At 41.8% G+C, this 24,689-nt stretch overlaps 1 protein-coding gene and 1 long non-coding RNA gene across 10 annotated transcripts in view; one reads left to right on the top strand and one right to left on the bottom strand.

Moving 5' to 3' along the window:
• The window catches only part of robo1 (roundabout guidance receptor 1), a 665,579-nt gene that overhangs the window by 222,602 nt on the left and 418,288 nt on the right, over positions 1 to 24,689 (bottom strand). The window contains exon 1 of one of the 9 annotated variants that reach the window (XM_012956263.3): positions 23,474 to 24,181. Coding sequence (XP_012811717.2) covers positions 23,474 to 23,531 — 58 coding nt within the window. The 5' untranslated portion in view covers positions 23,532 to 24,181. 9 annotated transcript variants of the gene reach the window in all.
• Positions 1,605 to 22,879, top strand: LOC105946601. Its single transcript, XR_001170057.3, has 2 exons — positions 1,605 to 1,725; positions 21,538 to 22,879. It is a non-coding gene; the product is annotated as an uncharacterized LOC105946601 (long non-coding RNA).

The following is a 24,689-nucleotide window of genomic DNA, read 5'->3' as shown; positions in this document are numbered from 1 at the left end:
TGATTTGAATGCATTGCCAATTTATAAATAATAAAGTGGTGGTTCATCCTTGAATTAACTTTTAGCATGATGCAGACAGTGATATTCTGAAAACAATTTGCAAATGATCTTTATTTTTGGTGGGGGTTTTTTTTTTTTAGTTTGGCTGCAGTGTTCTTTCCCCAGAAAAAAAAATTGTCGGGCAGGAAAGTTAAGAAATAAATAAATAAATAAATATGTGCCTCTGAAACCCCTCCTATGCTAAAATAAAGGGTTTTTATACACACCAAAAATACCTACCGGCTTCAACACACAAAATACCGCTATGCGTGCAACGTGGGCGAGGAACGGGAATAGAGAGAAACCGGACAGTGGGGGAAAACTGCCAGGGGGGAACACTGGGCTGCTTTCAAGTTTCAGCAGCTATCTGGTTGCTATAGTCTTATTTACCCTAGCAACCCGGCAGTAATTTGCATGAGAGACTTGAATATGAATAGGTGCAGGACTGAATAGGAAGAATAGTAATAAAAACAATAGAAATAAAACTGCACAGCACTAGTTTTTTCTGTCTGCTGGGACCAGTGACCTCGGAGGGATAAAGGCAAATAATTATAAAAACTATACAAAATAAATAATGAAGACCAATTACAAAGTTTCTAGAAATAGGGCATTCTGTAACATACGAAAAGTTAACGTAAAGGTGAACCAACTTTTTGTGTGTAAGCTCTACGGGGCAGGGACCTCCATCCTCTTGTCTCTTTGACTCTTAATTTATTGCAACTGTATCTTGTATTTATTGTTATACTTTGTATTTACCTATTATTATTATAATAACCTTCTCTTTGTATTAATCTATTCTACTGTACAGCGCTGAGTACATAAGTAGCGCTATATAAATAAAGATAAACATACAGGTATGGGACCTGTTATCCAGAATGACCTGAGGTTTCCAGATAAGGGGTCTTTCCGTAATTTGGATCTCCATGCCTTAAGTCTGCTAAAAGTCATTTAAATATTGAATAAACACAATAGGACTGTTCTGCCCCCAATAAGGGGTAATTATATCTTAGTTGGGATCAAGTACAGGTACTGTTTTATTATTACAGAGAAAAGGGAATCATTTAACCATGAAATAAACCCAATAGGGCTGTTCTGCCCCCAATAAGGGGTAATTATATCTTAGTTGGGATCAAGTACAGGTACTGTTTTATTATTACAGAGAAAAGGGAATCATTTAACCATTAAATAAACCCAATAGGGCTGTTCTGCCCCCAATAAGGGGTAATTATATCTTAGTTGGGATCAAGTACAAGGTTCTGTTTTATAATTACTGAGAAAAAGGTAATAATTTTCAAAAATTAGAATTATTTGCTTATAATGGTGTCTATGGGAGATGGCCTTTCCGTAATTCAGACCTTACTGGATAACGGGTTTCCAGATAACGGATCCCATACCTGTACATACATACATACATACAAGTTTAGTGATGTTGGTTAAAATCCTCCTTATAACTTTTAAACCCATTTGAAAGTGTGTGGGAAAGCACTTTGCAGGTGAAACGAATAGCTACACCTGTAAGGGTTAAGAGCGGAACACCTGAGGCCAGCTGAGAAATTTCCCAGGCAAGCCTCTCACAATGCCGACTGGAATAACAACTGGCAGGTTACAATACAACACAAACACAACACAAACCGGCTGCTGCACTAGTAATAAGGGGCTATTCTCATCTGCGTGCTAAAATAACAGGTATGTTAATGTTTTGTATCACAATCTGCCGTATTGTGCCTTTCCCCTTTCTTCCTATTATATTCTGCAAGTCACTTTCAATAAATGCAAAGAATGTGAAGAATTCTTTCCATATTGAGAAGTCCTGTAAAAATAATAGTGTACAACAAATGTCCCCTTTTTCCCTCTCTTTCTCTCTCACTATATATATATATGTGTTTAACTGGTGAGACAAGTTGCAACAAGCGTCATTGTGTTTGTACTGCTGAAACACATTAAACAGAACAGTTAATGCCATGCTGAAAAGCCAGAAAGCAGCAAGGCAGCTGTTACTGAACTACAACCCCCATGGTGCAGAACCAACTGTTGTGAAACTGCTGTTGGAATGTCAAAGGTTTTCTGTTTTTTTAACTGCAACAAAAGAATATTAGGGCAAAATTATATAAAAATAAGGGACAGTGTGGTTAATACCTTGGCATAGGTTGTTTCTAACAGGAAACCTTATTTATATGCCTAGAAACAGTGCCCTCCAGTGGGCAAGTTATTAGTAAAAATGGTGTCACGGATGCTTTATTTTTCCAAGCAAGAACAAGAACAAAGCCACACAAAGCACACACTGTTTTCTAGTTCCAGAAGTGGTTAGTATAATGTCCCTTTGGGCAGGGACTATCAACTCTGTATCTTTTCAAATCCTTATAACTACAGGTCCCAGTATGCTGCACAAGCTGGTAGAAGACTGTAAGCTCTGCAAGTCAGGGGGCCTCTTTTTCTTGTGTAATGTACAGTATTGTTATTACAAGTAGAACAATATAAATAAAAACAATCATACAAACATATAAGACGGCAACAAGTTGGGAATCCCTGACTAAGTGTAAGAACTCACGGAGCGGTTCAGTCGCCCACAACAGCGGTAAACCTCTCCGAAAAGGCTTTCCACCGGCAACAATAGGAGTCGCCGGTCGAAAGCCCTTCGCAGCTCTTCGGTAATCCAAAGTCACGCAAAGTTTCCTCCTGCAGGCAAATAGCGTGACTTCGGAAAACGAAGCAAAGTGAAGGGTTTTCCTCCGTCGACTCCTATCCGCTCCTTTTCGGAGTGGTTTGTCGCTCATGATAGCAGACATTTATTGCGGACGACTAAACCTCTCTGTGGATTTTTACCCTTAAGCTGCCCATACATGTCCAGATTTGGTAAGGCTGTTTCTTTGATTTTGGTCATACTGACTGACTGTCTAGGCATGTATGGAACCTTGGTGAGGGCAGTTTCAACAGACCATTCTGCTGTCTGTAAGTCTGTCCAAGCAGAACAATCTTATTTTACAATCAGCATGAATGGACAGATGGAATAATGCCCGACTGCCCTACAACCTGCTGACTGAGGTCATCCTGTGTAAGGCCACCTTAAAGCTGGCCATACACGCACCGATAATATCGTATGAAACCTCGTTTCGTACGATATTCGGTGTGTGTATGGCAAGTTGGCAAATCGACCGATATCGCAGGAGGCTGCTGATATCGGTCAACTCGCTGATCGGCCAGGTTAAAAGATTTTGATCAGGTGCCATAGAAGGCGCCTGAGCAAAATCTGCCATCAGGGCTGAATCGCCAGAAGGAGGTAGAAATCCTATTGTTTCTACCTCCTTATCTGCCGTTTCAGCCCTGAAGGTTAGTGGCTGATTGAACGATCTTTCGTGCGACCGATGGTTGCATGAAAGATCGCAAATCGCCACGTGTGTGGCCACCTTAAGAAGCAAGGCAAACATTTAGAAGGACTTACTAGATATAAATACTCCGAAGCCATTACTTGAACCACGAAACCCAAAAATACAAAAATATATCCAAAGATTAATGAAAACATGCATTTTGGTTAAGGTTCTCACACTACCCTTTGCTTCCATAATAACAAGGACCATTGTTAAGCCTGATGAATACAGAGCAGTGTTAACCTTTTACTGCGTAGTATGAGATAAACCAAATATTCTGGGGAGGGCACTGCATTAAGTTAATGTGTCATATACAAAAATCTAGGGGCCCTAAGCGAAGTCCTTGGTGCCATCTATATGGTTTCTGGCCCATACCTAAATTATCTTTTCAAAAATATCATGGTCCCCAACAGAATGGTTTGACAGCCCTGCTTTCATGTCCACCATCACCTCCAGTCTAATGGAACCTTCTCAAACAACAACAAATGGGTTCAGCAAGAAGTCTCAGCTTCGGGTTCCTCTGAACAAGAACGTGACTTATCTGATTCACTTTTCCATGCAATAAAAACATATCAGCTGACGGAAGCAGCTCTGTATACTTAAGAAATGATCTGTGGAAGACTACAAGTTACTCTTAGATACTTGCTTTAATGCTTTAGCAGTCCCGGCTCCCTTCGGCATTTGACATGCTGTTGACAGATGTGACCATGGCAAAGCCACTTGACCTTAGGCACAGTGGGAAGCAACTATGACAGGAGTCACGCATTTGAATGACAGGAACAAAGATAAAGCCAAGTATCTCACTAACAAGTAAAGTAGTGATGTGTTTGCCCCACAGATTTTGTAGATGTAGTTTAACCCCTCAGCTTGAGCTCATTGATGATATGGTGAGACCTTTTTTTTTTTTTTTATCTCTAACTTGCATGCAAATGCCACTTGATCATGGATCAAGTGGCCCTGTTGGGTCGGCTACAACTTCAAGCATCTTTAGCTGAGGATACTGGGAACTGTAGTTCCAAACAGCTGCGACTGGGAGCCCAAGCGATTTTGTTCAGGTTGACAATAACCATAAATTACCATTTCAATGCACTGAAAAATATCAATTGACTTCAGCTGGGTAATTTCAAAGAACAATGAAGCTAAGGTGTCACCTCACTGTTGGCGACACGGGTCCATGAGCCTTGGCTTCAATTTACTAAGCCGAGCATGGGGGCAGGGCGAATGCCTTTGATCTCAGCAGGGTGCCAGCTTTATTGACACAAAGGAAGTTGACTCTTACTACTTCTAATAGGTCAAGCAGATATTCTTCTCTTGTTCTTAAACAAGAAACCATAAAATCATCTGCTCTCCTAGTGTTCTAGCATGAAACTCTGTATACCAAGGCAGTAAAGTTTAATCTGGGGCAGTATTGATTATAGAGATTTCATTCTTAGGGAAGGAGACATTATTGTATTACTTACTAAGGCTCCCGAATGTCCAGACACTGTTATTGTTTCAGGAAGTGCATAAACATGTTCCTAACATCTCATCGTACTTTAATTTGCAATTTTGTCCCAATTGGCACTGCAAGTATAAATCCTGCCTCTTCACAAGTAATTGCTATTATGTTCTACAACAACTCTACTCACCACCTCCTAGTCCTTTGATAGCTGTGCTATTCCCAACACTAACACTAAATAAACCTTTTCATTAACTACCCTCAAAGCTATTGCTAATGCACTTGCACAGCACTTTAGATTTCAGCTGCTGATCCGGGTCCTTCAGACCGATTTGATAGCTTATCTATCCGAGTATCGGCACCTCCAGTGGGCCTACCCAATCAATATCTGGCCTAAAATTGTGCAGATCTTGATCGGGCAGGTTTAATTTTCCATCTGATCATGGATCACATCCACTCGCTGATGCAGTGCTCTGTCCAATGACCCATATACCCTCTAGGGCAACCTTTCTTACTCGTGAGCCACAGTCAAATGTAAAAAGACTTGGAGAGCAACACAAGCACCATAAAAGTTCATGGAGGAGCCAAATAAGGGCTAAGCTTGGCTATTAGGGGCCTCTATGCCCACTATCAGCTTACAGGGGGCTTTATTTGGTAGGAAATCTTGTTTTTATTCAACCTAAACTTGCCCCCAAGTCAGGAATTCAAAAATAACTCCCTGGTTTGGGGGCACTGAGAGCAACATCCAAGGGGTTGGGGAGCAACATGTTGCCCCTGAGCCACTGGTTGGGGATCACTGCATATCGGAAGAAGAGCTGCTCGTTTGGCATAGCAGATCCTAACATGTATGCTCACTTGTAGGCTTAGATCACAGGTTGTATTTTGCAGCAGCAACTTTTCTACAGAAGGCAAGTTGTAATTAAAGGGAGTAATAAGTATGGTAGACCATTTGAATTGGCCAAGGAAAACGGCCTGCCCTAAACACCATGGCATGGACCTCACCATGAGTGGTCAATTAACTAGTGTGGTCTTTTCTAATGTAGCTTGCTCTAGTGAGGAACTGTGTGCTTTCTGTAGAGTATCTGCCTGGTAGGTACAGCATAGGGCAAATGGATGTTACCTCAGCATCAAGCTAGAATGTTATCAAGCCAGACACTGCTTATTTGCACCATCCTTGCTGTAACCTCCGGAGGTCCCTGTAGCCCAGTGATCCCAACCTGTGGCTCGCAAGCAACATGTTTGGAGGCATAAAGACACTACTGTAGATTACTCCTGCAGGCTGAAAGTCTACGCAAGGCTACCAAATAGCCATACACAGCACTTATTTGGCAACACCCAGAAACTTTTTTCATGCTTGTGTGGCTCCCCTACACTTTTTACATCTGATGGGTAAAAAAAGGTTGGGGACCCCTGCTGTAGCCCATTTAGAAACAATTTATGGCATTTCAGGGGAAAGGTCGTTGCTGCAGTCACAGAGTGACTGTGTCCTTATAGAGGCTTTATTGTGCCCTTTAAATGAAGGGGAGAATTTATTTTCTCACGCCATCTTAAAGAGTTTTTGTGGCAGGACCAGCAAGTTGTTCCAACAAAGTCTTTAGAGAATAAATAGCATATATGGAAGTGCAGGCAAAATTCCTACTGTAAAAAAGCTTCTCACCGGTCACAGGAAATAGGAGCTGCTACTAGTTATTGAATGAAGTGTTGACAAGGATATTCATTGTTGAATCTCTTTGTTGAATAAATAATCGAGATAAATCCCTTTTGGCCTTCATTTTTATTTAATAAGGATATCTGTCTCTCTTATCAGGGCTTAGATTCGGATCTATTCGTGTTTTGACTAAAAACACACTAAAATGCTGGGAAACTATTGGAAACACTTTTAACCCCTTTTTTCCTTTAACATTTATAGAAAAATAATCAGAGTTTTTGTTATGTGATTGAATTAGCCTATTCTTGCCCAATTTGGCCACCAAAGTCGGGCCATCAGTTAGATCACACGGGTGCCATGCAGACTGGTAAAAAAAAAAAAGGACCATATTTAAATACTGCTGCTGCCCCCTCCCAAAAATGATTTTCCAGACTTCCCAATCTAACCATATATCAGTATCTGCCATCCTAAGGGTGAAGACACACTGAGCAACTAGTAGCAGCTACTTTTTCACAACTACTAAACGCCAGAAAATACCCTGTCGTAGACAATACTGAGAATTACCTCTGCTAAAACACACATAGCGATAAATATCAGTAAATGATCAGCATTGACTATTTTAGTAGCCATGACAAAGAGCAGCTACTAATAGTTCTATGTATCTTCACCCTAAAGAACACCTATATTCTAACTATCTTGGGTGGGTGCCGTCAGGGTCGGACTGGGCTGAATCTTGGGGGGGCCCCGGCGGACCAGACCCGACCCCTGCCTGTGCTCCTCCTGCCCAACCGCTCCTCCCCTGACGCGTTAAATTGCGCACGCTCGGGGGAGGACGTCGGGTGGGGGCCCTGCGAGGGGGGTCAGGGGGGCCCCTGGGGGGGGTTAGGGGACTCGGCCGGCGGGGGCACCTGCTGGGCCCCTGGGTTGGGAGCCCTGGTGGGCCCTTCACCCCCAGTACGACCCTGGGTGCCCTAAATGAAATTTTTATATCTCCTGCATACCGTTAGGGTCAGAGACAGAGATAAGACCTTGATTCCTTAACTCCATGATGCACCCCTAAATTCTGTCTTGTAACAGACTTTGGTTCCTAAAGGTGGTTTGGTTCCTAATTTTGGTCAGGCGAGTCGACCGATATCGCAGGAAGCTGCTGATATCGGACGACTCGCCGATCGGACCAGTTTGAAAATTTTGATCGGGCGCCATAGAAGGCGCCTGACCAAAATTCTCCCTTCAGAGCTGAATCAGCAGAAGGAGGTAGAAATCCTATTGTTTCTACCTCCTTACCTGCCGATTCAGCCCTGAATGGTGTGTGGCGGATCTTACGATGTTTCGTGCGACCGATGGTCGTACGAAACATCGTCAGATCGCCACGTGTATGGCCACCTTTAGGGTGAAGACACACAGAGCTACTAGTAGCAGCTACTTGTCATGGCTACTAAAATAGACAATGCTGATCATTTACTGATAACTGTCTCTACGTGTGTTTTAGCAGAGGCAATTCTCAGTATTGTCTATGGCTGGGTATTTTCTGGAGTTTTATAGCCGTGAAAAAGTAGCTGCTACTAGTAGCCCAGCGTGTCTTTACCCTCAGACCCAGGCCAAGTAGTACTGGCCCCCAAGGCAATACTATTTGTCATAGCTCACTGTCTACCCCCCACCCACTTGTTCTGCAGCCCTGCAAGTGTCCCCCACTCACTCGCTGCTTCTCACCACCGGCTGCCTTTCCACCAATAACTTTGCTGCCTATTGCGCGTTGCCAGTTGTACCTGATCCACCTGCTTCTGGCGCCTAGCCCTAGGTCTGCCCCTTGGGTCCCTCCTGAAGGAACACTAAAAATATTGCCTGACCGTGGGTGCTGAGGGCTGTAATTCAATAACAGCCTGACACCCAACAGTTGGAAAACGGGGTGAAAATCTGTGTAGTTCCCCTCTGGCTTCTTTTTCTTTTCTTAAACTGAGCCCCATTCATATTCCATTACAATAAGCCCTGCACATATATCCTGATTTTGTTTTATTGCTCTACAATATTATATCTCAGAAAAATATATTTATAAGCAGAGGAAAAACTGGTTTTGGTCAAATGGGTTATCTAAGTATGACTTTGAATCTCTCTTGGGTTTCCCAACCTCTCCTGCGCTCCTGTGCGAATCTCTCCCGCCGCCATAGCAAAAGCCGCTGAGTCAATCAAAAAGATAAAGGTGATACATGGCTCCACACACCACCATAACAATGTTCTGAGGAGATTAATAGAGGAAGGCAACCTAGCTTAAATATTATATGTAGCTGAATAATACATACGGCGTTATCACTGTATATATCACCAGACACTTCAAACGCAGCCGTGCTTAGAGGGAAGTAAAAAATAAATCATTTTCACCATTTTTTATTTTTTAATAAATGTGATTTTTTTTTTTTTCTTTCTGGGACTGCCTGGGACTGCCTGGGACTGTGTTGGAAGGTAATAGAATGATTCTCAATCCTCTCTTCCGCCAGCTTAATATTTTAGTGTTTCTGGTGCTGCTCAGGACAAGAATAAAAAAAAAAAATATGCCTAAAAGCTTTCATTTTAATTTGAGCCGCAGTAAAAGACTAAGCTGATATTTCCTGGATGAACAGTTCAGATGTCATGTGGAAAGAGGCTTTAAAGTCAGTCTGAGTGAGTCACTGATGATAGTGATAATGTTTATACCATATATATATATACACTACACTATACAGGTATAGGATGCCTTATCCGGAAACCCATTATCCAGAAGTTTCGAATTACAGAAAGGCCGTCTCCCAAAGACTCCATTATAAGCAAATAATTCAAATTTTTAAAAATGATTTCCTTTTTCTCTGTAATAATAAAACAGTACAGGTATAGGACCCATTATCCAGAATGTTCGGGACCAAGGGTATTCTGGATCTCCATACCTTAAGCCTACATGACTCACTAAAACATTTGTATTATAATAAATAATGTACCCCCTGTTATAAAATATAAGGATATTGGACGGTACATTGGAGTTTCATGACCTGTTTAAAAGCACTTGGTCTTTTGCCTGGGTATCCTTATATTTTACCATAGGGGGTACATTATTTACTATATATAATCAGTCACTTATGATCAAAAAAAACAACACTTTATTTTGTGATTGGACTTCTCGACTGATCAATTGAGCATAAAAAGAATACCAATATCATTGATGGGGCTCTCTTTTCAGGCTATGGGCAATTGTTGGTTCTAATTCTATGACTAGCTTTCCACTACTGGCTGTTTTTGGCTGACCATTCCCCAGGCTGGATTTTAAGCTACGGATGGGATAAAGTAAGAGAAGGAGGATTCCCCTGGGAACAATGGAGTTTTATGCAAGGCTGAAATAACAGAGTTTGTAACTCAATAAATAAAGAGAAAAACATTAATATCTTTCTGTTTCCAATGGTGACTTTTTGGCACATTTATTTGAAAAGCAAACACACTTTTTCTTCCATATCTCGTTGTAAAAACCGTATTTAAATTGACCGCCCCCAAAAGCACACAAGTCATATCTATTCTGACTGAAATCTGTTAACTGCACTGCACACTATAGTAAATCAACTGTACGGCACATTCCGTCGCTAACCAAAACATTTTCCTTGCCTTACTGATTCCTGCACAGATAAAATAACTGCAAGTTTATGTAAAGTTATGTAGAGTAAATGGGGCTTAGCGATAAGCTGAAACTTACAATTTTTCACAGCGTTTCCCACTAAATGCTGCCTCCCTCCAGAAGCCTAGGGGGAAATGTCAAATAGAAGAGTGGAAGTTGCTGCCATATAAAAATCTGTAGAACATATTAAATCATGCTCCCAACACAAAGAGAACAATTTGTAGTATGTTGTGTGAATGTGATAGGGGCCTTAGATTGTAAGCTCCACTGGGGCAGGGACTGATGTATAATCTCTGAATATGGTGGAACTATATAAAGTATAATAATAACAATAACATAATCCTACGGGAAAGTACTATAGGGGCGTTGTATAGATACATAAGCAGAGGAAAGGGCGAGCTTCTCTGAATAATTTCACATGATATCTTAAACAAAAATGTATTTACGTTTTTGCTTTTACATTAAATGGGACAGACACGTGAATAAGGGCTCCAGGCCCCCACAGGAAACTAGATCCTTACGAAACATCATTCAGCCGCAGGCCAGGTGTCTAACATTCCCATAATTTAACTTCTCATCTGGGTTCTAATCACTTTTATGAATCAGTTACATTCCTCTTTTACACACACTCGGCATATTCATTTCAGTGCTTCGCGAAACATTCATTTTTCTCTATAGTGACACTTAGCCAGTCCTTTACATTTTCTGCTCCATTTTGTTCTTCGATGACAGACTCACATTTGGCCAGTTTTGCCTAGGAGCAACAGATAGCGTTACAGAGAACTATCGTGGAAATACCAGCTGTTCCGACTCTGTAGACACAAGGGCTGAATGGATAAAAATACAGGTCCAGCCAACATGTTCCGGAGTAACACACAACAGATGACTGGTGATTGCATTAAAGTCATATAGTTTTATAGCTAACTTTGCCAGTATTATCTCATAAAACTGGTAGATAGAAGGGCGGTACACATGGGACCCATTATCTGGAAACTTGTTATGCAGAAAGCTACAAATAACGAAAAGGACATCTCCCATAGACTCCATTTCAATAAAATAATTACATTTTTTAAAACGAATTTCCATTTTCGCTGTAATAACAAAACAGTATCTTGTCAAAACAATCTTATTGGGTTTATTTAATGTTTAAATTTATTTTTTAGTAGCCTTAAGATATGGAGATCCAAATTATAGAAAGATCCCCTATCCAGAAAACCCCAGGTCCCAAGCATTTTGGTTAACAGGTCTCATACGAGTATTAAGAAATTGGAAAGCACTGGGAAGCATTTGGAGGGGAGACAAGAAGGGGCCATTGGATGAAATGTTGTAGTTAGAACATAAATTCTGTGGCTGGGCCATTGTCCCAAGCAAATACAAAAAAAATGACAGCTAGAGCCAGTGCTTTGCTTCATACGGAGAAACGGCTGCCTTTTAGGTAACTGACTTTGTGTAAACAATTATATTGTGTGACCTTAATCATTGGCGTCTTATACTCCTCAACTGGTTAATACCATTTCAGGGTGGACAGCAGTGCATTATAAGGGCTTATTCACACGGGTGTCTCTTTTTTTCATTTGTTTTTTTTTTATTCTTTAATTTATTTTTGTAATGGCCAGTCAATTAAGTGGTGACTGAGGTGCAATCTAGTAAAGACGGCAGTAAGCATTTCTCCAAAGGCCAGCGAGCAGTGCCAATGAACAAAAGCTCAGGCCCAAGTCTATGTAAGGATTCATAGGGTATCACTATACACTAGGCTGCCAACTGATTAAAAAAGAGATGAGAGAGTAGCCTAAATATATCTGTAAATTACATGGCATGAGGGGCAAACCAGCAGATAAGTGCCACCTTCTATAACCTTAAATGGGATTTGCTTAAACCGCTCACTAGCTAAACTAATAATACTTTTTTTGCCCAATTAGCCTACAGACAGTTTTGAATTGGGCTCATCCATTCGTTTAGCACTCAAGCCACTAATAGCATCACACTGTGGTCCTATGGACAACCATTAAGGATTGACCACGTTAATGAGCAGAAGTTGACCAATAGTCAATTGGAAGCCTAGATATTGGTCAGACACCAAAAAGTCTGCAGGAGTCTGACCACCTTAAGTCTAGGGGGCTTAGTTGTCAGATTTTTGTCAGCTAAGTTGTCGGAGATTTAGGAAATGAACACTTGCTAAAAAGTTGTTGATAGTTAGGAATTAAGTGGAAGGGACTCTTGTCTGGCCCCACAGTTGCTCCATGTCTTTATACCCAGTTGGTGAATAACAAATCCCTATTCATCTGTCCCTCGTGTTCATTAATTTGTAACTATATCTTGTCCCTATCCTTGAACCATTCATTGAAACTGGAAAGGGGTGGTCTGTTTGCTGAACCACCTGTCAAAATGTCATCTGAACGCAGATACGACCCGGGGAATTTGCAAAGATATTCGTCAGTTTATCTCCGAGGCATTTAAAAATGCAAGTGTGAAGTGTTGATTGGTATATTTTTGGGAATACTCAGTCATTAATCTATCAACAAACCCGTTCATTCAGAATGGACACACGCTGACACTAAGAAAACTAACCCAATGAATATTTCAAAGGCCTCAAGATCTGCGATTTTATAAATATTGGACAATATTGGTGCAATTATAGATATGGAAGAGGTCACGGGCATGCCAAGAACAACAGTCGGCACATCTGCAAGCCATTACGGCAAAAAGATATACAGATGGAGCGTCCATAACCTCAGCATTTCCACAGGAATAAATAAATATCATGTTTGCTGATTTGGGGGCATTTTAGTTTCTGCCTAACAAAACATATAATAACAGAATAAACATCGGAGATCACCAATTGGCTGGCTCTAATATTGTTTCATAATGGCATCATTAATGCAAATCCAAAACAAATGCAAATATCCAACGCCCAGGGCAACATAAGCACAACAACGCCAAGTAAGAATTCCTACACTTACCCTTACAATGAAGTCAATTTACTTACAATACAGGAAATTTCTTAATGGTCCAATATATTGACCAATTAATGGGCTGGAAAACGATTTGCATCTGTGGTAGGCAATAGAGGGACCTGGCATGGGTACCTGTACCTAGACACCCCTCTCTTAATAATACTCTTGTCTGGCCAACCAACTGGCTGGCTGTGTTCAGCTCTGCAACACAAGGGATAATGTAATCAAAGATCTAAAGTTTGCCTAGTCTAGTAACCCATAGCAACACATTTGCTGTTTTCATAAAGCTGACAAGTAAATGGTGCCCAAGCAATTCACATGGGAAATACGAATAAGGAAATAGGGAGGTCCAACCCACTTGACCTCCCACCCATAGCTGTTACTTTTCAGTCACAAGCAGAATTAAGTTGCCATTTTGAGTCCTTTAGACCGGTTTGGCAGCTTATCTGCCTGTGTATGGGGACCCCAAATAACCCTACCCAACTGATATCTGGGCAACAATCAGGCAGGTGTAGAACAGGCAGGTTTGATTTTTTTAGTTGCATTAGGACCACATTGGATCATTGATATGGTCCTTGCTCTGACCGCTCCTATCTACTAGGGCCAAACAAATTAGCCCTATGTCGTCCACCTTAGGTAGGCATATCCAGGAAAGATCTGCTCATTTGGCAATCTTGCCAAACGAGCAAATCTTATAATTAGCTTGGAGGTCATGTTAGCCACAAGCGATGTGTGCTTAACAAGGCCACGCCCAAGCAGCTTCCTTTTTTTAAATTATGTTGCACATTTTTACAACGCTACAAAACAAACTGCAAAGTGTTTTCCAAACCAATATTTAACTTCATTATTTTGATCTTAGTTTTCCTTTAAGAAGAAAACCTGTTGCAAATAGCCAAGTGCCCTGTAAATTCACACAATACCTGTACCAGGAAGTCGGCTGCATTCCTGAATCTACGCCACGCCATCTCACAATTCCAGCTGCACAAGAAAAATGTTTTTCTTATGTGTCCTTCAACCTCCCATATAAATGAATGGCATTGAAAGTGGAAAATAAGCAGCGCAACTCTACATATAATCCCTCGAGTGCTGAGTGGCCTGCAAAGCATTGCACATTAATGCGCTACACAGCACTCCCGACACTCGAGGGGTTTATGCCGCTCACTATAAAAACAAACTACCACAATGAGGTGCACGCATTACATATACAGTATATATATATATATATATATATATATGGGGAGCACAAATGTCTCGGTAACTGGGCAGCTCTCATGCCTTGTGTTTAAAAGGAAATAATGACCTATTTATGAACATCATTCTGTACCTAAATGATAAGCCAAAGAACTCAGCAGAGGCAATATGCCCACAGAGGTCTAATTGCAAGCATGCAGGTAAAGGTGGCCATACACACTAAGATCCACTCACCTATGGCCTAATTCAGGCTAATTCGGTCATTTGGCCCTGGGGCCAAACAATCGAATTAGAGCATCGGATATAGGCGCAGTCAATGAGCCGATTAAATTTTTGAACCTGCCTGATCAATATCTGCCCGATTTCAGGCCAGATATTGGTCGGGCAGGCCCGTCGTAAGTGCCCATACACGGGCTGATAAGCTGCTAAGTTGGTCAAAGGGACTGATATCGGCAGCTATAATCGGCCTGTGTATGGCCATCTTAAGGGAAGTCTATACACTAAATTTAAGCCACATACCCACAATGCCGTGCTTCCATCATACTGGTGTACATGGCTGTTTAAACATCAGCTGCATGCTTTTCCACTACTGCGAATATAGGCACAAAGCCATTCTGCTCTGTTAACTGAAATAAACTCAAACTGCAAACACCAAAAAAGCGGTGGTGTTTTTCAGAATGTAACATTGGGGGTGTATTTGGGTATAAGTAAATGGGACCACAGCAGATCAAGGCTTAAATTCCCCAGAAAAACAGGACAATTAGCAGGTATGACAGGGAGCTGATGTACAGTTAGAAGTCTACCCTACATCTCTGATCTTATCTCTAGGTACCAACCAACCCACTTGTTATGCTCCTCTACTGAACTGCTCTACTACTCCTCTCCCATTCCCTCCTCACACACTCGCATTCAAGCCTTCCATAGGACTCAATGGCACTTACAGATCCAACCTGGCCAAAAGATAGTCACGATACCGAAGCTTAAATGAATTCCGAAATGGTCGTAGTCTTTGCAAAAAATACAACTTTTTTGTGGAAGTTAACGTAAAAGTAGTGGAATTTTAACAATATTATCGTGGAAAAGTTTTATAAATTAGAAAAAATATGATTTTTTCTCAAAATAAAAATTTGTGGTTTAATGAATGGGCCCCCTTGTGTCTCTCAACCCCCTACCCTTATAGAAGTTCTTTTAGGCAGGGCCCCCTTCACCACTTGTATCGGTTATTATGTATGTCTATTGTACAGGGCTGCGTAATATGTTGGCGCTTTATAAATATGTGTTCTTTATAAATACATGTTAATAATAATATTATATATAATACGTCTACGGCAGCTCCGTGCTCTGCGGCGAAACTTCGGTTTAAACTGCAAATTTTACCGTAAGCAAAAGTGTAGGCTTTTACTGAAGTGAATATAAATAGGAATGGTGCAGGAAATTGCCTGTGATTTTGTCACTGGTGACACCCGCTATGGAATCATAAATGTCATCGCCCCAGGTGCTGCCAAACTAGAACTTCCAGAACCCCCTCGGCAGTGTTCATTCATTAGAATGCTGGTAGCAGTAGTTCAAAATCTGTGTACTGTAGCAGAAATGATCTTATACAAGGTTGTTCATTGGAAGTAAATTTTGTGGATTATATATATATATGTATGGTGGATACATTTGTTAGGAGATACAGGAAGGTGTATAGACTGCATTAAATAGTTCCTGGCCTGACCCAAGCCATTAAGGTCCTTTCCTGTCAGCTGAGGATCTTCTCCAAATACCAGCGAGGGTCATCAGCCAACAGGATTTTCAGGCTGGAGCCAACTCTGATAAGAGCGGATCGCATATCAATCACTTGGCAAAGTCGTCCGTAAGTCTCCCGCACAGAGTGATAGCCAAAGAAACAAATGCCATGCCAGAACATCTTGCTCCATGTGTCTCCAGCAAATAACATTCACAATAAAGTAAAATAAAGCCTATAAAATGATTGCTGCTGACGGTGACCAGCTCGAGCCACAAAGCCCCTGCTATTCTTAACTATATTATTATTAACTAGAGATTTCCAAACAGCGGCGCTGAAATTAAAGGGGAACTTGGGCTTTCAAACCAAAATTTGTTAAAGATCCCCACACAACACAGAAACCCCTAATAAACCTATCACTGTAATCTGTTCCTTCAAAAAGTATGAATAAAATGTATATGCTGAAATCCAGCTGTAAAACATGTCTTCTCTTTCTGCATCATTTGAAATCCTGGCATAGAAGGGACTAAAACACTGATGATACAGTTTGTAACAACTTCTCCACAGCTTACAGACAGTGTGCAGGAACTACATAACCCACCATGCATTGCACAGTGATGTTCCTTTCCTTTTAGGTAATGTGGGCAGGGAATTGTGGGATTGGGAGGATGCAGGCTGAAGGCAGGCTGAGGACAATCAACTACTACAGGGGGCGGGACTTAGGGAACTGTTCCAAACCATATTATTACATTAAAAACCATGAAAAGGCTGTATATCTTTTAATTGATGTATATTGCAAAGTTGCTTTAAATTATGTTTTCTTTTCAAAAAGCTTGTCTTTGGAGTTCCCCTTTAATGTACAAAGACATAGCATCCATAAAAGAGGTCAGTGATGTTCTTAAGCAGTGTGTGGGCCACTAAAATCTCTTGGAGGTCCTGCTAGCCTCCTCTTGGACAGCCCATAACTAATAGGGTCCTAATATATTTTCAATCCCGTTCAGGGGTCTTGGAGAAAAAAATATCTGCAAATCATTGCAACTACATCACACCCCTATACCCCACCATACTATATATATATATATATATATATATATATATATATATATATATATATATTTATATACATAATATACTATAGACATTACCTCAGTACTCCATTATATAGCTTTAAGAGAACATTAAAACCTAATGTTGCGCACACTGAAGAAAAAATGTCTACATTTGATAAAAAAGAGACACATTTTGTTACATGGTTTGTACAAAGTATGCAAAGTACTGAAACTAAGCCCCTGTATACAGAGATACATGTACATCTAGTAATAGAATAATATAATACACAAGCCATGAATGTCCAGCAAATTATATGCTTATAAATGGTGCTTAATGATGTCATATTGACTAATTGGTCATTTGTTTTGTATCATGTTTGACATCATGTTTGCTATAAAAAAAATAATGTACCTTACCACTGACTTTTGATATCTTTATATTTTACAATAGGGGGTACATTATTCCCAATATATATATATATGAATAGGGGCGTAATGGCTCTAAGCTATGCCTTTTATACCCTTATCTTTCTAGGTATATATATATATAAATACCTAGAAATATAAAGGTATAAAAAGCATAGCTTAGAGCCACTACACCCCTATTCATATATATATATATATATATATATATATATATATATATATATATATATATGCTTATAATGGAGTCTATGGGAGCAGGCCTTTCAATAATTTGGAACTTTCCGGATAACGGGTTTCTAGATAAGGGATCCCATACCTGTGTATGTATATATATATATATATCCCATGCAATTTGAACCCCTGAAAGTTAGCCTGGTGGATCTGAAGCACTTGGGTGTGGTGTATCATTTCCCTGCTTCAGTTGCCACAGTTAACTGTTCCGCTGGTTTTATGTTTAGCTTTCTACACAGGCAGGTAATGCTGAGATCAGCTTTTTAACAGGTGAGAGGATCCAGCCCCGAGAGACTTGAGCTCCTTCCCGCTTGTCGGATGTTATCTGTGAACCTATTGGCTTGAGCCTATCTCTAATCTGGGTCCTTGATAACATTCAGTGACTAGTAAAACTCAGCTCAAACAGTAACTAATGGCCCCCAAAGTCTTCCATCTCTCTTCTAACCTTTCCTTCCTCCATAGATCATCCTGACAATTGCCTTTAAACATGTAAATAAACTTTTGCCACAGAGGGTGATCCAGTCATTTAAAGCTAATCCCCGGCAGTAAATTAGCCAAGGAACAAAAGGAAGACTAAAGAACAAGTTATTTATTTCTTCTGAGCTTGTTTAATTTGCATTCACATTCCAGCACATGAGTGCAATCTTCAGTTACCCATTCACTCAATAAACACCCATTTATTTACCTGGGGGAAGGGGGGGCTCAGAATGTTACTTAGTTTCAGACTTGGGGGATATCTGCCATTTAAAAGGAAACTGCAGCAGTTTATCCTATAAGAAAATTATTTATTATTATTATTATTAACATTTATTTATAAAGTGCCAACATATTCCGCAGCGCTGTACAATAAGGGGCTGATTTACTAATCCACGAATCCGAATCCCAAATGGAAAAAAATCGGATTGGAAACGAACATTTTGCGGCTTTTTCGTATTTTTTGCGATTTTTTTCGTCACCGTCGCGACTTTTTCGTAGCCGTTACTACTTGCGCGAATTGTCGTGACTTTTTCATAGCCATTATGACTTTCGTGAATTGTCGCGACTTTTGCATAGCCATTACGACTTTCGCGAATTGTCGCAACTTTTTCATATTGAGCGCTCGAAAATTTTGCAAAAAAGTCGCAAAATACCGATCATTACAAAAAAAATGCATTCGGACGCTTTTCGGACGTTCGTGGATTAGTAAATGTGCCCCATATATATATATACTCATATCTATTCTATGCCAATGCTACAGAGTACATAAGTAGGAGTGAAGGTTCCTTCTGAGAGTAGTTGCCCATGGTTAAATCCCCGCAGGGAAGGCATACGTGGCGTTCCAGTGGGAAAGCATTTAGGGAAGATTAGTCGCCCGCAGTAGCTTCGTTTTAACCACAGGCGAATAATTTCCCCCATGGGCCACAGGCCTAAAGCTGCTCCTATCCTCCTGTTGTAAGGACTGTGTAGGGGCACAAACAACGAAATTGGCCAGAAATTGGCCAGATATCGATCGGGCAGAATAAAAAAATTTAGTCGGATCGGGGACCGCATTGGCTCGTTGATTGCGACTGCACCTATTACTGGCTTTCTAATTTGATTGTTTGGCCCCAGGGTGGGGATATCGGGAGAAGATTCGCTTGCTTGGTGACCTCGCCAAACAAGCGGATCTTAAAGGAACAGTAACACCAAAAAATGAAAGTGTATAAAAGTAACTAAAATATAATGTGCTGCTGCCCTGCACTGGTAAAAGTTGTGTGTTTACTTCAGAAAGTCTACTATAATTTATATAAATAAGCTGCTATGTAGCCATGGAGGCAGCCATTCAAAGGAGAAAAGGCACAGGCACATAGCAGATAACAGATAAAACACTATTGTATTCTACAGAACTTATCTGTTATCTGCTATGTAACCTGTGCCTTTTCTCCTTTTTTCCAGCTTGAATGGCTGCCCCCGTGGCTACACAGCAGCTTATTTATATAAACTATAGTAGTGTTACTGTAGCAAACACACCAGTTTTACCAGTGCAGGGCAACAGTGCATTATATTTTTATTACTTTAAAACTCTTTCATTTTTTAGTGTTACTGTTCCTTTAACATGTATGGCCACCTTAAGATCCCTATCACATTCATACACAGTAGGAGCCAATTAGGACCCAGTTACCCTGCCTGTATGTTTTGGGAGTGTGGGAGGAAACTGGAGTAACCAGAGGAAACCAACGCAGACATGCGGAGAACATACAAACTCCCTGCAAGTTTAAAAAGTTGGAAATTTAAATATTTGACCTGGGGGGGGGGCAGTGTCCCATGTGCCATTACTTAAATTTCTGTGATAAAGGGCCCTTGATGTCAAGTTCCGGTGGGCCAGTCTTACACTGTACGCATTGTCAGAATCCAGTCACTGACTAATAAGTCCCCAAATGCAGTGGGAAAAATCTCCTTTACAATTGTTATCCGGGAAGATAGTCAATAGCCCATCTAAACAAGCAGGGGTATTATGTATCTGGAATGTTCAGTGCATCCTTTCCTGTTTCAATACACAGGATTACCCATTCTACAGGCAGCATTATCTCTTTTTAAGAGTTAAGTGGGGGGGGGGGGTGGGGGGGTTTCCTGTAGGCCCTGTATATAGGTTGTGCTCTAATTACAACCTTAGGCCACATCAAACACTACAGAGAAATAGCCTGTTGCCCCAAGCCCTGTCCCTGCTGTTGGAATGACAATTGGATGCATCCAAGTTGTTAGTTCAACTTTGTTTAGTAACAAGGTTTTGACTAATTCCTGGCTTTGGAGGGAGGGTGCAAGCAACTAATAGTGCCCAGTACCCTGTAAATAGTGTGGGCCTTAGTGCTACAGTTGCAGGGAAAGAATGCTTAATAATGTTTGGTAGTACTGTGGGCAGGGAGTGGGAAAGTAGGGAGAGATGTGGCTTATAAATGCAGTGGGGGATAATAGCCTCTGGGAAGGGACTAGGCTGTGGGATAGCAGGTATAGTAGGGAGAGATGGTGCCTATAGTAGCAGTGGGATAATAGCCTCTGGGAAGGGACTGGGGTTGTGGGATAGCAGGTATAGTAGGGAGAGATGGTGCCTATAGTAGCAGTGGGATAATAGCCTCTGGGAAGGGACTGGGGCTGTGGGATAGCAGGTATAGTAGGGAGAGATGGTACCTATAGTAGCAGTGGGGGGATAATAGCCTCTGGGAAGGGACTGGGGCTGTGGGATAGCGGGTATAGTAGGGAGAGATGGTGCCTATAGTAGCAGTGGGGATAATAGCCTCTGGGAAGGGACTGTGGCTGTGGGATAGCAGGTATAGTAGGGAGAGATGGTGCCTATAGTAGCAGTGGGGGATAATAGCCTCTGGGAAGGGACTGGGGCTGTGGGATAGCAGGAATAGTAGGGAGAGATGGTGCCTATAGTAGCAGTGGGGGGATAATAGCCTCTGGGAAGGGACTGGGGCTGTGGGATAGCAGGTATAGTAGGGAGAGATGGTGCCTATAGTAGCAGTGGGGGATAATAGCCTCTGGGAAGGGATCATGGCTGTGGGATAGCAGGTATAGTAGGGAGAGATGGTGCCTATAGTAGCAGTGGGATAATAGCCTCTGGGAAGGGACTGTCAGTGGGATAGCAGGTATAGTAGGGAGAGATGGTGCCTATAGTAGCATTGGGATAATAGCCTCTGGGAAGGGACTGTGTCAGTGGGATAGCAGCAATAGGAGTGTGTGTAGAGGCCTCTAGTTTCCTAGACTTATAACTGACCATAGAATGTGTGAATGTGACGGGTACCTTAGATTGCAGAAAATGTTGGGGCTATATAAGCAAAAGAATATTAAATAACTCTCTCTTTATGTGTTGTTAAACACAGCTCTTGGCCTTAGGGTGCACGGCCCCTAAATAATGGGGCAGATTTGCCCTGCTCCCCAGAAGCACTAACCATCCAAGGCTACTTTACATGGTCGGAAGGAATGCCAGCAGCCTCTCCTGACTGAAGCTGATCTACTGTAATAATCAGGCTAATCTTAAACACATGGAAGAGAAAGAAAAGTATCCTTTGACCTAATGCCAGAAATATTTCAAACCAGCCGCAGCCTCCATTTCCACTGTAGTTATATCCCAATTCAGCACCAGGTCTAATGAGATCCGCTCGGGCCACTAAACCATTTGGGTGACCCCAAAACAGGTCAGAGCTGGTCTTAAGTCCACAACAAAGCACAATGCTCAGAGAGAGAGAATGAATACCCATTACCTTTCTTTCCATCGTTTTAAGTAGGTAATTAAGGTTGATTATGGGATTATAACACTAATGTGAATGCCCAAAGGAATACGATCCACTGCACACCTAATCCACCCTACTGCACAAGCCAATACTGGGCTGGAGGGGGCAACGGCCCTGAAATTGGTTTTTCTTTTAATGCCTTGCCTATAATTAAAGTCAAATTGTCAAGCCTGAAAGATTAACCAGTGAAAGCGGTACCAGCTGCAGGACTGCTGAGTCAAATACAGTTGGATTTTTAATATCGGCCACAAAACGCTTGCGGGTATGAACCAATGGGCTGAGACTACACTGGCGACTAAGTAGGACTGTCAGTTTTAAAAAGTAAAAAAAAAAAGCACACATCACATGATATTACAGATAATGGGCATGTTTCTTAATTTTCTATTAAATAAAGTAAGAATTGGACCCGGGAGAACATGTCCTGCCCAATGGGATACGTTTGTTACCCCTAGGTCCTTCTTTATTGCTGGGTCAATACAAATGATACGGAGTATGCTTGTCTACCTAGACTGCCTAAGCTGTGGTCCTTCATATATTATATAACTCCCAGCATTAGGGTTGCTGGTAAAAATGATCCCTGATGCTAATGTTATTGATAGGGAAAAGGTTAAAAACATAGGAAAGCCAGTATTTTTCTCCAGAAAAGGTGAAAACCGTACTCAGCACCCTCACAGAATCCACACACCTACCATAGGTGCTGCTGTGCTGCCTGCACACTCAAAAGGCATATTTCTGATGCGTCATTAAACTTTTCCTTACCCTTTCTACCTACGGCGGCTTCTCTGTGACGGCCTGGGAAACAGCCCCTCAGTTGGACCCCCTAAACCCAGCAGCGTTTGCCCCTATGGAACGTGCCAACATCTACACTGTAAGCTCTCCCTTTCCAAACTGCTTTCAACTTACTCTTACCTTTAATACCCTGTACAGTTTTTTGATCCATAAGAACCTAAAAAAAAACTTCCAAGAGGTTCTACCGTGGCTCAGATCCGTTCAGTGTATAATAAAAAGAATTATTAACCTTAATGGAAACCATGGAAAACTAGGATATTACCGAGCACCTCTGCAATAAACATTAACTTCAATTAACTTGGGATAAAAATTGCTTTTATCAGCGGCTTTCAAATAGCAGCCACAGGACTACAACTCCCAACCAAAGGGGAAAAGCCGGAAACACAACACCCAAACGCTAAGGTGAAAATAAAAAAGTGTGGGTGTCCTACTTGAATTACCACCTTTCAAACGGAACCGTTGTGGTTACTGGCAGATCAGCAGTTAATTTACACACATGGCTGCACAGAAAGCAGTGAAGTCTGCAGCGGGCAGGATATGGATTTAATATGCTTCTGGATTTAATGAAGGTGAGGTGGTGACCCTACACCCAGGTGATGGGGTGCTGTGACTGACACCCCCAGACTCAATAATAATAACAATAATAATAATACAGAGTAAGTGACAAATGCAATGAAGGCACACTGGTGCCCTGTATACCCCAGCCAGGGATACCCCGCAGCAGGTTGGTACTTACCTGAAGTCAAGCACATGATTCCACAGAGCAGGAAAAAGTGAGCCAACTCTGAGAGCATTGTAGTCAAGCTGTGCCCGCAGCTAATCTCATGCCACAGAAACCCAGAGGATTTAGAAACAAGAGCAAAATAAAGTGTAATTCCTTTTCACAGAATTGTAATTCCAGCAAGCTTAATATAAGCAACGCGTACTATATATGTATGTATATAGATATCCCAGCGGAGAGGATGGGGGGCAGAAGAAGATGCCAAGGGTGGGGGGGGGTCCCACTACTCCCAAGGAGGGTTCACCATCCAGCACTGCCCCAAAGTGACACAGCAAACTGTGTGCAGCCCAGGAATGAGCCCTAGTTGGTGCCCAGGGTACAGCAGCAGTAAAGGAGCCAAGGGGTTAATCCTGCTGGGGGCCACAGCGCTAGGAGGCTCAGGGCAGGCAGCCAGTGCCGGGATGCTGCTCCATGCTCCCCACAAGTGCTATCCAGCGAGCAGCAGCAGCAACTTGGGAAGCTGCGATTCTCTCTCTCCAGAAGCAGAGCCAGTTGGCAGGGCTGTCTCTCTCCTTGGGTGGGTTAGTGTGCCCCTCTCGTTGCAGTGCAGTCTGCAGCAGGCTTCAGCCCTCCTTGCCTCCTACTCTGGCTGCAGCAGATCCCCATTTCATTCTGAGCAAGCGATGCATGCAGCTCAGCCACAACTCTTCCTTAAAGGGGCCGCCTACTATTCCCCGGCCCTTTTGTTGTTTGGCGAATGTGTAGCGATTCCACAGTCAGGCTCACTGCTGCCATCTAGTGGCCACCGCTGCCCGGCAGCCAACACAGCGCAAAGCGGAGACGTTTAACAGGACTTTTATCCCCATTATCAGGATTAACCTTGGGGTTCAAAGTCCAGTAAATCAGTGATGCGCCCCAGCTACTCTTAACCCTTCTACTGCCGGACTCAGCCTGCCGCACAGTCTGCAACACACCCATGCAGCTTTCTTAAGGTTTTAACCCTTCCTTCCCCCCTCAGCACTCTCCTTCTCCCCATATAATAACAAAGGATTCAGTTCTATTTTTGGGATATCCACCCAACCCCTATTTTTTTTTTGCATAATAAAATAATTGAATTCATTTTTACTTTTTAAATTACAAATATTCAGGGGTGATTTGTAATTACAAAACAGACATGGAGATTCTTTGATGCTAGAAACAAAAACGCTTTAAATTCATATGATAAAAAGTG

This window comes from Xenopus tropicalis, chromosome 2, assembly GCF_000004195.4.
Source record: "Xenopus tropicalis strain Nigerian chromosome 2, UCB_Xtro_10.0, whole genome shotgun sequence".
Lineage (NCBI taxonomy): Eukaryota > Metazoa > Chordata > Amphibia > Anura > Pipidae > Xenopus > Xenopus tropicalis.
This window is presented reverse-complemented; position numbering and strand designations above follow the sequence as displayed.